Source organism: Penicillium hispanicum (assembly GCF_028827665.1).
Source record: "Penicillium hispanicum strain IBT 35686 chromosome Unknown utg000001l_segment0_segment0, whole genome shotgun sequence".
In the NCBI taxonomy this organism is placed as follows: domain Eukaryota; kingdom Fungi; phylum Ascomycota; class Eurotiomycetes; order Eurotiales; family Aspergillaceae; genus Penicillium; species Penicillium hispanicum.
The window spans coordinates 4,515,774-4,529,397 of NW_026623193.1; the positions used below are offsets into that span (position 1 = coordinate 4,515,774).

Consider the following 13,624-nt stretch of genomic DNA (forward strand, 5'->3'; position numbering starts at 1 on the left):
AAGACGCGCCAAATCAGACACCTTTTCTCTGCTCATCAACATGTCGCACGAAGAGGATCTGATTGATTACTCCGACGAGGAGCTGCAGACTACCGCAGCCCCCGCGACCACTGCTGCCCCCGCTGCCACCAACGGCGATGCGGACAAGAAGGGTGACCTGACGGTCTCTGGCGGTCGCCCTGACAAGAAGGGCAGCTATGTCGGTATCCACTCAACCGGTTTCCGCGATTTCCTGCTGAAGGGCGAACTCCTGCGCGCCATCACCGACTGCGGTTTCGAACATCCATCGGAGGGTTAGTCTTACTCGTTTGTCCCACATGCCTTCCTCCATTATTGCAAGCTGCAACGTCCGTCCATCTCCGCGAGAATCGCATCGGCCAGGATTGGCAGAACTGTCGTCCTCGAATCTGCAGGCGGCATGAGGATCATTGTTCCCAAACAATGACAATTACAACCTATCTCGATTGGCCGTCCGACTCCTGCGATGCGCAGAGTCCGTTTTATATGGCCAATGGCTACGGTCGCCGTTTTCCACGCATTGATTTTTTAAGCATGCGATTACTGCCTCCGTTGGACCTCAGTGCGATCTTGATTGCTGGCGTGTCCATGATAGGCGTCCCTCATGTCGTCTGCAGTACAGACTATCCGGGTGTGGAGTCTGTAGAACCTCCCCTTGACCGTGGTGGTTGGATGTGAGAGATTCCGTAAAAGAGAAGCGGGTTAAAACTGGACTTCGCCGAGATCGTTTCCAGGGGATGGACGGACATTGCGACGCGAACTGTTTTTTGTTTCTTCATCCTGAGTCGAACACAAGTCTAACCACCACTCCGCCTCCCCACAGTCCAGCAAGTTTGCATTCCGACTGCCATTCTCAACGTCGACGTTCTTTGCCAGGCCAAGTCTGGTCTCGGAAAGACTGCTGTCTTCGTCCTGACCACTCTCCACCAGCTGGAGCCCGTCCCGGGCGAGTGTTCCATCCTGGTCATGTGCCACACCCGTGAGCTCGCCTACCAGATCAAGAATGAGTACGCTCGGTTCTCCAAGTATCTGCCCGACGTCAAGACTGCGGTCTTCTACGGTGGTACTCCCATTCAGAAGGATGTCGAGGTCCTGTCCAACAAGGAAACCCACCCCAACATCGTTGTTGCGACCCCCGGTCGTCTGAATGCTCTGGTCCGTGACAAGAAGCTGTCTCTGCGCAATGTCAAGGCTTTCGTTCTTGATGAGTGTGACAAGATGCTTGACCAGATTGGTGAGTAGTGAAAAGTCATCTCTTCGAAGAGTCTATCGCTGATCTCATGTTCTTTTTTAGACATGCGCCGTGACGTTCAGGAGATTTTCCGTGCCACCCCGGCCGACAAGCAGGTTATGATGTTCAGTGCCACTCTTTCCCAGGAGATTCGCCCGATTTGCAAGAAGTTCATGCGGAACCCTCTCGAGGTCTACGTTGATGACGACACCAAGCTCACCCTCCACGGTCTGCAGCAGTACTACATCAAGCTTAGCGAGCAGGAGAAGAACCGCAAGCTGAACGAGCTGCTGGACAACTTGGAGTTCAACCAGGTCATCATCTTCGTCAAGAGCACCATGCGCGCTAACGAGCTGGACAAGCTGCTCCGCGAATGCAACTTCCCCAGTATTGCCGTTCACTCTGGTGTCAGTCAGGAGGAGCGGTAAGTCTCTGATCTCTTGGCCGTCTGTATGGGTATTTCTGACCCTCTTCCAGTATCAAACGCTACAAGGAATTCAAGGAGTTCAACAAGCGTATCTGCGTTGCCACCGACGTCTTTGGACGTGGTATCGATATTGAGCGTATTAACCTGGCCATCAACTATGATCTGCCAGCTGATGCCGATTCCTACCTGCACCGTGTTGGCCGTGCCGGTCGTTTCGGTACCAAGGGTCTGTCCATCTCCTTCGTGAGCAACGAGGATGACGAGAAGGTCCTGAAGGATATTGAGAAGCGCTTCGAGGTTGCCCTGCCGTATGTCATTCGATCTCTCCCATCTGCTGCCATCAAAGCCATGATTCTAACTATCCCACAGCGAGTACCCCGAGGGTGGCGTCGACTCCTCCACGTACATGGCTTAAACATCTCAAGGTCCCGATGATTGAGATCCTGGCTTCTGGATGATATTCTTTTCGTTACATCTCTTTCCTTTTTCCTTGACTCTACTCTCAAATGTTTTCAAATGGCGCACTAGCTTGGTTGTGGTTTCTTTTTCCCGGGGTCTGCAGTGAGGCAGAGCCCCAATTGTATGTTCAACATAAGAATGGAAACAAAATGGTCAAAACGTGCAATCAGTATTTGCCTCATTGTCTATGCCTGGATTTATGAAATCGAACCGCGCACGCAGGATTGGATAGCTTCCAGTCGCTTCGTACTTGGTCCTATACACTTAAGCTTGCCACAGGCCATGTTAACTTGAGGTCGCTGGTACAGCACTCGGATCGTGGAAATCTGGCCTACAACGCACCTCGTGAATATTGGGTCAAGATACCATCTACCCAGCTCCCTCTTTCGACACCCTGTGCGATACCTTCGCCTCCATCGCAGCTTTCTTCGCCACTTAGATTGCAGATCGAACATGGTGAGTAGCTGTTGAAAGTCGGAGGGAAGTTGGAGGGGAACAGCCTCATTCTCCACGATCCAGATACACAAGTAACGATGAAACTTGCCCCAAGACCGGACTCCGAGATGTGTATTAATCGGAGCCTTCCGTTGGATTTGATAGGCACTCAAGTCATTGAGATCACGACTGCGCCTCCTTCCAGCCCCATTCAATAATGACCGACATCCTCGCAAGGCACACAGTGCGGGCCTGGGACATGTCCCGCATCGAATTGAGATCACCTACTCGGCTTCTAACTTATAGCTTGGGCTGGGTCCTTGCCCATTGGAGCTAGGAGAACACTATATATGTAGATATGTACATATATAGTAATGGTTGCAGGACCTGCACGGTATCGATATGCACCGGCTCCCGTTGACTAACTACGAGCTAGTGAAGTATGGACAAGTTCAATACGATGCCCGCCCTTCTTTTTTTTTTTTTTTTGCTTTTGCCTGCAGGATGCGCGGCAGTGACAGCTGTCAAAGCGGGAAGGGGCCTCGTCAAAACAGGGAAATGTCAAAACAGGGAAATGTCAAAACAGGGAAATGAGGGCAGCTCGTGCCAAGTCTCTGGTGCTTGTGTGATTGGTGTGCATTCGAGGCGATCATCGCCTCTTGATTGGATGGAACTGGCATAAAGTGCTGATCTTACTTGTGTACAGATGTACAGATGTATATGCCTTCTACTCAGGAGAGTCGATAGTATAGTATAGACCCGGGTGCGTTTGGCCTTACGGTATTCAATGGGTATATGGGAACGATCGATTTGAACTTCGCGTCAGGCGAGTTGATGCGTTTGTGCCCGCGGATATCTTTCTGCGCAGAGAGTTGTGTTGGAGTACGAAAGGAAAGTGCTTTGATGCCTATTCATCTTTGGCGATACTCCAAGTCTACCCATGAGGATGGAGAAAATAGTTTGAACCTATGGTCAGACACGATATCCGGGCGAAGGAAAGTGGGGACTCGAGCTTGTTGTCTGCATCCTCAGGGGATCAGGCAAGGGCCGCGAAAGCCGGTATCTATGATTATGTCTGTCTTCCAAGACGCCATGCTTCCCGCTTTGACGACTTTCGCCAACAATGGGTATCATAGAGGTAGCTATAACTTGAAGCTACCTGGTCGAGTACAGAGTGGAGGGGCGTGGACTTAATTGTACAAACAAAGGGTATTGTAAGTTTAGCTTGATTCGAAACTTGATGTTCCTGCTTGTCAATTGGATGAAAGTTGCAATTCGGATGGTTCGCATTACTTGAGATATATATTCTCAATGAGAAGTAACCTAACTACCCGTTCTTCAGATCAAACCACTGCCAATAGAATTGAGAAGATACAGGGGAATTTTGACCAACATACCCTTTTACTTCAAACAGTTCTATTTCGATATATGGGTAGGTGATGATATACTCCGGTTTGTACACTGGTGGAAAACCCAAACACAAATCTAGGAAAGCATTCTACGATGGAGTACCAGAAGGTGTACAACGTCATTGGAACGATGATACTAATAACTAGTTAGTTAGTAATACTAATACTAGTGACTCATAGGCATCAAGCTAATCCACCCGGGCAGCCCCCGATCGCTGTAGCGCGCATTGAAAACAAGGCAGGCGGAAGCCACTGCGACAAGCACTCGGGCCTCGCTCCAAGTGTCCACCCAGTGGTTCCACTGGTCTCCTGAGTACCAGCGGCGAAGCAACAAGCGAGGGAAATTTGCTTCTGTAGCTTGGACCTTGGTCGCCTACCAAGTCGGTATTGCGTGCCCTACCCGTTCGCTCCTCTGTGTTCTCTCTTCCATACTGGCGGGAGTGGCTGCCCCTGAAGGAAACGTCCATGCATTGTTATACACATACAACACACATGTCGGTGCTACAATGTGATGGGGTCGCGGACGGGACTTGTGGTGGCGCGGGCCAATCACCAGCCCCCTCGATTCAGATTCGATTGGAAGCGGCGTAGAGGTTGGATTGATCCTGCGGCGGGTAGTCATAGTTAGGTTACGGGGATTGCGGTCGACTCAATCCCGCCCCTTTTATCTCCTAGAGGATCGGCGATAAAGTACGATACGCATCTCCACCGATGGGATGAGCGATCGATGGCCGGAGACGGATGAACTAAGCCTGCCTCACATCCATGTCGCCGGCACACGAGGTACCTATACTATCTTATTCAGTATGGAGTGCTCCAGGAGACTCGAGACATCTGGGCTCGGCCTATCGAACTTGTATACTCCACTGGGGGCGGGGCCGCGCTATGAAATTTCCAGGCCGGAGGACCCGGCGAGCAGATTGCTGTATCGACGTGGAGGACGCATGGCAGATGCACCAAGTCATTCATCCATCCATCGATTAGTCGGTGGTGGCTGTTCTCCCCGAGAAGCACGACCACCATCCCAACGCGAACGTCTCGTCAGTGGCGCTCTCCTGAAGATCGTGCGCTCATCATGAAATCATCGATCAGCACGACTCGTTCGCGCAGGGGCAAGCCAAGCCATCGATCGTGGCGGAGTCGGGGAGTTGCTGGTGTCGGTGATGGGAGTTGGTAGAAGAGTCAAGGGATGTGTACGGAAGCGCCAGATTTCCAACACCAAAACACCAAACAATTGACCGCATCCGGGGATGGCCGCAAACGTGGTTCACGCGTCCTCCGGCATGGTCGACTTCGGGGAAATCTAAACTGGGTTCCACTTGACGTTTAGTCTGATTGCTGTCGACGACTCCGTAATCCCCACTGAGGCGATCTCCCAGCAGGCTGGGCTCGACTTGAACAACACTTCCAGGGAGGATAGTGTGTACGGAGGCTCGAAGAGAAGACTGGATTCTACACCCGGGATGCACATTGCGACCATTATTTGTCTGAAACGCCCCCCGAACCCCTCAATTAGCAGCCGAGAATTCTACAATGTGCCAGCATCGCCGACCCTTCTTCTCGGAGCACTCACCCCGAATCATCAACCCGTGAATATTCTCCGGGCAATGCAATGCTCGGGTTCCGAGTGAACCCCATCCCTTGCGGATAGAGCTGGAAGCATTCGGCACGCGTGTCGATCCCTCTGGCATGTCCGGGTCTATCAACACCGCCTCCCCCTTCCTGGGCATGGTGGAGGGCGATCACGAACATCCCTGGAGTCAATGCCGGCGTGGGAGAAGAAAAAGAAAAAAAAATGTAAAAGAGGAATCAGACGGTACTTCAGCGCGATTGGCGATCGTAGAACTCTGGCGCTGCCGTGCGATGGGCCGTGCAAACATCGAGCAACCGACGGCCCGTTAGATGTGCTACCAAGAGGGGGATTTCTTCGAAATCGCGAGGTCGCGATGTCGACGAGAAATGCTTTGGCCAGAACGGGGAAGCCGGCCCTGGATACCAGCGCAGTGGGGTGGAGGGGGATCTTCTCTTTTATCGGCGAGGCTGTATTGTGATATTCCCTTTCTTGGATTCTCTCTGCGTCCTTTTCGTTTGGTGCACAGGTGGTACCTGGTCAAATTGGCAACGGCCACCCGATGTCGATCAGGGATGGACGGCGGCGTCCTGGCCAGAGATAGTACTGGTCTTGATTCTTCGTACTCCGTCCTTCGGACAGCAGCGACGGTAGCCCCGGTCGCCAGATTCAGAGACTAAGTCGGCACCTGACAGCGCCACGATGCGCCCTCTAGTGCCTGAAATCCACTTGGAGGGGGGAGTGCCTTCGTTAAGTATGCGCCCAATGCGACGCTGAGACCAGCGCATTACAGTGGACAGCGGGTATAGACGGGACTCCGGGGAAGCAAGCTGGAAGGGAATCAGAGTCCAGGCCAAGGACCAGCAGAGTCCATGCGCGGCAGTGTTCCAGCTTGATGAATCTGATTTGTACTCGGCCGAACTCAATTCCGAAGTCGAGGCGTGTCTTGCATATCAACCATCGTCCCATACTTGGCTGGACACGTTAATGACGGTGATTTGGATTAGTGACCGAGCTCTCCACGGCGCAACCAATTCCTTCCACATCGGCCAACGGTGAAAGTGGGTTTTGGAGTGGATTGAGAGTGACGAGGAGGACGTGGCCGATATACGCGTCGCACGCGGGGCCCATCGGTGTGGTGTACTTTTGGCGATGGAGCGAGCAAAGTGAGCGTCATGGATGAGTCTATGTAGAGGCAGTTGTTGGACATGTCGAACCAGCGATGAAAGACACGACCAGAATCTCGACGTAAAGACAGTAGTCATGCAGATCATAGAGTAATTCCTGGTGGTGGACGAATTTTATTGGTGGGCGACAGCTCGATTGTGCATGGGTGGTACGGTACCTGTATCCATACGGCGATCCCAGGAATACATAATAATATACAGTACATAATGAATAATACACATCGGCGATCGTGTGAAATACCGGGATTTAATTATAGCAGCACAGGACCCATTTGGGCTAGTAGGGACTTTTCCATTTGCATACCAGACGCTCTTTGTTTTGTGCTTTTCTTGCTATGGTCCTCAGCATCTTCGCCCATCATAGTACAATCCCATGTAAAATATCACTTGTCACACCGAGTCGGACGGAAATGGGGTGAGCTGGACCACCGGGATTGCGTGGAGGCCCACGAAGCGGCGATAGCGCGGGAAGCTAGACTGGTAGATAGCATCAAGTATACCCAGATGAGTCGTCACGGTCGTCAGAGAACGGAAAAGAGAAAGAAAAGCCACCCAAAACAAAACAATAGTCGGTCACCATCTGGCTCATCTGCATCCAGTAGTCTGCAATTCCTCGTTTTCCGTCCTCGTCCACCCCAGTCGCACCAGATTCTTATCGCCCGTTTCCGGATCGAGGGCGGGGGCGATCCACGACCGTTGGAATAGCGAAAGCCGCTATCAAAGGTGTGGAATCTCAGTATGTTGCACGGTCGCGCACTGCCAGAATCAGAAAGAGAGAAAGAGAGAAAAGTGTGTGTATTCGTGTGCTGTGAAGGGAGGGAGAAAAAAAAGGAAAAAGGCAATTGAGGCTGATTGGACTGGATTGAGCCGGTCCCCTTCTTTCCCTTCCACCGTTTCCACGCCTCAAACTCGCAACATCATCCTTTCTCCTTCCAACCCTCTCGCCTTCGTTTGCTTCGTTCTTTCTATTTTCCTTTTCCTGTTCCTGTCTTCCCCCCTCCACTCGCTCTTTCGCTCCCCAGCGCCTGCGCTTTCCCTGCCCTCTCCCTTCTCCCTTCCCGCTGCCACGCCCTGGATTGTCCCCGGTAATCTTCCTCTCGGCGGCCTCGCGCCTCTGGACCTCTCGACCTGGTCCTTCCCGCCCAACACTTCCTGCCCCATCATGGCTCCCCCTCCACGCCTGCGCATCCTGTCCGGTGAGTCTCTCGCTCCTCAATTTCTCATCATGGGCCGTCCGCTGATCAAAGCCTGTGCAGTCGGGGGTAATGCAATTTCCGCCTTTCTATCGTGGCGACTACAGGCAACGACCTCCTGCGACGTGACCTTGGTCTGGAAATCTGGCTTCGAAGCGGTATCACAATATGGTGTTTCGTTCAAGTACGGTCGCCCCCCCCCCTCCGGCCTGCAGCGGTCCACGAGTAGTCGCATTTTACTCATCTTTCTTATCGACAGATCAAAAGCATTCGGTAATGAACGTTTCAAGCCCCGACATGGTACGACCCACTCTTTCCTTTTCTTAATTTCTTCCTTCTTCCCTCTCCCGACATCCCATTCTCCGATCACCACGAGACTGACCGTTCCGTTTTCTGTTGCTGTGCAGTTGTCCGCACCCCTGAAGAAGCTTCTTCTCGTGAAAACGCCTACGACTATGTCATCCTGTGCGTGAAAGCGCTTCCGGACGTCTACGATCTGGCCGCGGTGATCGAATCCGTGGTCACGCCCCAGCACACTTGTATTCTCATCAACACCACGAATACCATTGGCATCGAGTCCCACCTCGAGCAACGATACCCTACCAACGTTATCCTCTCCCTTGTTTCCAGCGTGGAAATCTCCCAGACCGGCCCCAGCGAGTTTGAACACCTGAATTCGAGCGAGATCCACGTGGGTGCCACCAACAAGCAGTCTTCCATCCCGACATCGATCCAAAACGACATGGCAAGCGCTCTGTCCATGACCCTGAATTCGGGTCAGGTCGACTGTCAGGTGTCGAAGAATATTAGACAGGAGCAGTTTGAGCGAATGATCGGGTGAGTGACCTTTTCCGACTCGCATTGCCGCCTCCCGTTTTCGCTAACTGTCCATGCAGCCCGATCGCATTTTATCCCGCAAGTGTGGTCTTTGAAACCTCCAACCCCGCCCAACTCCTGGAGAAAGTTGGTGTGCGTCAATTGGTGACGGGCATCATCGACGAGCTATTGGAACTCGCGTCGGCCCAGGGGTGCGAATTCCCCAGCGACTTCCGGGAAAAGACGATTGAGAAGATGACCGCATCCGATGCGCCGAGTACGATGTTCCAGGATTTCCAGGCCCGTCGCCCCATGGAAGTCGAGATGCTCCTGGGATCTCCGATCAAGTTGGCCACCGACGCCAACGTGCGCGTGCCCCGAATTGAGTCCATGTATGCCATGCTTCATCACCTCAACATCGTGAACCAGAACAGACCCCGCCATGAGGATTCTCCGCCCGCCTCGGTCATGGGCCACCCCCCTCCCCGGTTGTCCTCCGCCCCACCGCCGCAGCGGCCGCCTATGAACATGAATAGTGGAATGCGGTCGAGCCGGACCAACTCGAGTATGGGAATCCCGCCCGCCCAGCGACGAGGCCCGCCCCCGGGTATGATGCGGGGACCACCCGGTGGGCCAATGCCCCCTCCTGGAAACCGCGTGCCTCGCGACCCATCATTGGAGGGTCTCGAGGAGTTTAGTCATCTGGTGGTATATGATGAGGCGGACGGTGGAATGCCTCATGCGAACGGCAATGGCTTCCCTGATGCCGGGCCCGGGCCTAGTCCGAACCAACTGGCACTGCGAGAGCGCGAGTTGGCGCTCCGCCAACGAGAATTACAGCTCCGAGAGCAGGAGATGAGCATGCGCCGTCCTCCCATGCGCCGGGGCCCGCTGCCACCAAGAGCCCCGGCATCAGTATTTGATGAAGGGGACGAAGACTATTTCGACCCGATGGACAATATTCCCATCCCCCATATCGACCCGGATAGCGTCGACATGATGAGTATTACCTCGCGCCGGGCACGAAAGACCCCCAGCCACAGCCAGTTTCGCAAGAATCCCGAGCTTGCCAGTGGTGGCCCTCCCATGCCCGCCAGTCGGCCATCCTCGTCTGCCTTTGGCCGGTACTTTGGCCGCAAGCGTGCGAGTGAGCGAGTGATGCAAGAGATCCCGGGTCTCCACGATTCTCTGATGGACAACCCCATGATGAGCTACTCGTCGAACAGGTACGGAGCCGTCGATCGCAATCAGATGCATGCAGATTCGCGCGCCAACTCCCTGACGGCGAGCCATATGGGCGATTTCCCACCCCGCCCTTATCCGCAGAGCCGGCGCAACAGCCAGTCTCCTGCAGCTCCCTTCCCTGGCCCCCCTGGACCGGGACCCCGAATGGGTCGCCCGATGACCGCCCACGACCAGAGTCTTGGACCCCCTGGTGGACCTCCTCGTAATGGCCATCCGTCGCCACCTGGAAACATGCGGACACCGGTCCCCCGGCAACCGTCAGGACAGGGCCCGGTTGGACCACAACAGATTGAGCAACACTATGGGGTGAGCAACTCGTATCCCGCTAAAGGCCCTCCCAAGAACAAGAGTCTGACCGGAAGTGCGAGCGCCAGCGCGGAGAGTGGTGACAGCGGAGCCAGCGCGAACGTGGACTCGGAAGCGTCGGCTCATAGTAGCCAGGCCAGTCTAGGTGACCAGCATGTTGCAGCGCTTGTTCGCTAGCTAGAAACCGTTCCCTGATCCACGAGCTGAACCGACCCACGGTGCCTCGCCCTTTCATCCTCCAATGACTAACCCGCAATCGATGAGCGACTGAAATTTCCTCCTGACGTTTCTTTTCCATCCTCTACCGCCATGGTCGACGTATCGCCCACTCGAACTCTGTCTTGATCGGACTCTTTCTTTGCATCGTTGCGCGCCATCCCACAGGGCTTATTGCTTTGCTTCTTTTCTCTCCCGCTCCATGCGATGTGAGATCGGTTAATACTCTGCGGTTCGCTTCTTTACATATACATGAGGGACATAGGGGTCTTTATTGCTTATTATGTGTCTTTGCCTGGCTGTTTTTTTGTTCTCTTCCGGAGTGGTCGGGGTGCGGGCTGTGCGTTTTCTCTATTGTTTGCTCTGCATTGATACTCATCTTGCCTCGCCCTGCGGCATCATCGACTCTTTTGTTTCACCTTCCGGGGGTCTGCGCACAACACACCTAGAATTGGGAATTCTTTTATCTTTCCTTTTTGGCAGCATGTCGCTATAGCGCACCTCAGTCACCCTCCAGCTCGCCTAGTCGCAACGACCTCCCGCATCCCTTGCGCCTCTCTGCATGACTGTACACTACCTGGAACCGGCGCCTTTCCTTCCTCCCTTATACAGGCCCGTATACGTCGCCGTCCTCCCTTGCTGTGTCCGTTTTGTCATAATTTGTTACCACCCTGGCATTTTCTTTCTTTGATGTTTCCTTTGCTGCTGTTTCTCATCCGGTCGGTCTGACGCTGATGCTCGCGGCCTTGTCTCTAGTTTCTGTGGTCTGTTTCCTGGCGCAATGCAAAAGAATAGGGGGTTTCGATTTACTCGGTTGTCTTGTCTTGATCTGCTTTGGCTGGGTTGCGCTTGACTGGGAATTAATGACGCATGCGGTGTCCGATGTTCCACTGCCCCCCTCAACAGACTCGCATCTTTTGGTGCGCATGAATTGATAGACATTCCCTGTTATATCATTGAGATTGCCCTAGCCTCGTTCCTGTAATCCTACTAATTCTGATATCTCGACTGTCGGTCGTCCACCAGGGCGCAAAGTCGTACGTTTATAGATACTCACGTGATATAATGTAAACAAATCCCCGCGCTTTTGCGCTTTTCTTCATCCGTTCACAATCAAAGCGATCGTCTTTCGACAAACTTCATCCACAATTGGACTGCCTCATTATAACCAGACCAATTCAATACAATCACAATGCCCCCACTCACCAATCACCACCGCCGCCACGACTCCCAATCAACCACCTACCCCCGCGCCTCAATCCTGCCATCCTCAGCTTCAGCCACTTTTCGCCCAGACATGACTGCCACCGGCCCAGCCAGCACAAATCCTGGCAACGCCGGACTAGGCACCCACTACCAGTCCTCCACGCCGTCCATGTCCGCCGCCAAAACCCGGCAATACGCCCACCTGCACTCGCAGCTGGCCCAGCTCAATGCCAACCTCGCTGACACCGAGAACCTACTCCGCATGACTGCGGTGCAGGCTGGTGACATGCGTTTCCTGGGTGGGTATGTCGGTGCGCTGTTTATGGGGTCAGCGAAGGTACTTGGGGAGGAGGGTGTGAAGGGGAATGCCGATGAGGTGCTTGAGAAAAAGAATTGGGAGCGGCAGGAGGGGGTTGTGAAGAAGGAAGACAGTGAGGAGGAAGATTGAATTTTGAGTTCTGTGGACGTCAGCCTTTTCCTGGATTGATGGATTAGCGGTAAGTTCCAAATTTATTTGCACTGCGTCTTGTACGGGTTCATTGTCTATGGTCGGTCTTGCTAACTGTACGCTCTAGATTATGACCCTATGTACTGGATATGGTGCTTGGTGGGGCGTCGCCAATACGCGTTTACTCCACTACGAAGCCGCCGCCGAGGATAATTGCTGGCTCGTCGATGCTGTGGTGCTCATAACTGGGGATGTTCGGTCAGTCTGGCATGGCCATGCATCAAACGCTACACTGAGGGGTTCACACTCACCTCAATGTTCCCACACCACCCGCGTCCAGAATGAGCGAGGTGTCTGTCAGTGGCTTGCCGATCCAGCGCATTGCGAACGCGCGGAGAATGTGTCCGTGTGCCACGACGAGCACATCGCCCTTTGCAGGATCGGGGTCCTCGAAACACGGGCGGTGGTACTTCTCCTTGATCTCGGCGACCACGGCATCGAGACGACGGATAACATCATCGGGGGATCTGGAGAGAAGCAGAGGCGAGATATGTTAGCGCAAGTGCCTGGGATCTGTGTGATCAGTCATGACCACCGTATTGCCTCGCATACTGCACGCAGTACGCTACCGACTCCAACCAGTGCACCCTTAAACAACAAAACAACCAAACAATCAATACCGACGAAATTGAACGTACTCTCCCCCAGGGCACCCGTCCGTCCAAATATTCCATGGCTTGAGCCCCTTTTCCGCCCGGCTCTCCCGAATCTGCTTACTGGTCAACCCCTCATAGTCCCCATAATCCCACTCCCGGACTGCCTCAGTGACTTCAACCCGCGCCTCCGTGCGAATCGGCTCTTCCTCTTCAGGCTTGCGGGTCTCATTCCAGGGCAGCCGCTCCCGGCAACCGATTTCGAGGAGCTCGAGGGTTCGTTGCGCGCGTGCGCGGGGGGAAACGTAGCTATTTGTGGAATATTAGCTGTCTGCTGTCAATTCATGCCAATTCCCAGTGTATGGTATGCTGTTCGATTGGGGCATTGGGTGGTAGGATGGAGCATGTACACATGGACGAGGTTCTTAGGCACAATGAGCCGGTCATTGCCGACCAGCGCCTTGCCTGTCGCTTTGATGCGTTTCTCGCCGTTCGCCGTGAGCGGGAGGTCTGTTGAGCCGGTGTGCCGTCCGTTCAGGGACCACTCGGTTTCGCCGTGGCGGGTGATGAAGACGCGGGGTGCCATGGTCTGGGGGATTGGTGTGGTGGGAGGGAGAAACAGGCGTCAGCATGGCGGAGCGGCGGAGGAACGAGGTTGCGTCACCCAACGCTGATAAGGGGCCTATCGCGTTGTTTGGGTGGAGATTGGGATCCGACTCGTCATGACTGCGGTGGTGCATTCTTGCGAAGATGGCCAGGCCTTACACATATAGACTCGTGCTGAGCTGGTATTCTCTGGAGTTCA

The 13,624-nt window shown here is 53.9% G+C and overlaps 4 protein-coding genes across 4 annotated transcripts; 3 read left to right on the plus strand and 1 right to left on the minus strand.

The window, feature by feature from the left end:
• Window positions 1-40: 40 nt before the first annotated feature.
• N7459_001701 (ATP-dependent RNA helicase SUB2) lies at window positions 41-2,091 on the plus strand (the record flags this gene model as incomplete). Its single annotated transcript, XM_056940886.1, has 5 exons — window positions 41-293; window positions 842-1,252; window positions 1,313-1,673; window positions 1,727-1,984; window positions 2,046-2,091. The coding sequence occupies 5 exons, from the start codon at window positions 41-43 to the stop codon at window positions 2,089-2,091; spliced, it is 1,329 nt and encodes a 442-aa protein (XP_056805166.1).
• Window positions 2,092-7,898: 5,807 nt separating this feature from the next.
• N7459_001702 (ketopantoate reductase family protein) lies at window positions 7,899-10,473 on the plus strand (the record flags this gene model as incomplete). Its single annotated transcript, XM_056940887.1, has 4 exons — window positions 7,899-7,932; window positions 7,993-8,229; window positions 8,337-8,766; window positions 8,826-10,473. 4 exons carry the CDS (start codon window positions 7,899-7,901, stop codon window positions 10,471-10,473), a joined length of 2,349 nt encoding a protein of 782 aa, XP_056805167.1.
• A 1,231-nt stretch (window positions 10,474-11,704) lies between these two features.
• On the plus strand, window positions 11,705-12,166 carry N7459_001703 (DASH complex subunit HSK3 family protein; the record flags this gene model as incomplete). The annotated part of the gene is made up of 1 exon (XM_056940888.1): window positions 11,705-12,166. One exon carries the CDS (start codon window positions 11,705-11,707, stop codon window positions 12,164-12,166), a length of 462 nt encoding a protein of 153 aa, XP_056805168.1.
• Window positions 12,167-12,347: 181 nt separating this feature from the next.
• N7459_001704 (histidine phosphatase family protein) lies at window positions 12,348-13,405 on the minus strand (the record flags this gene model as incomplete). The annotated part of the gene is made up of 4 exons (XM_056940889.1): window positions 12,348-12,411; window positions 12,478-12,693; window positions 12,865-13,128; window positions 13,230-13,405. 4 exons carry the CDS (start codon window positions 13,403-13,405, stop codon window positions 12,348-12,350), a joined length of 720 nt encoding a protein of 239 aa, XP_056805169.1.
• Window positions 13,406-13,624: the final 219 nt, after the last annotated feature.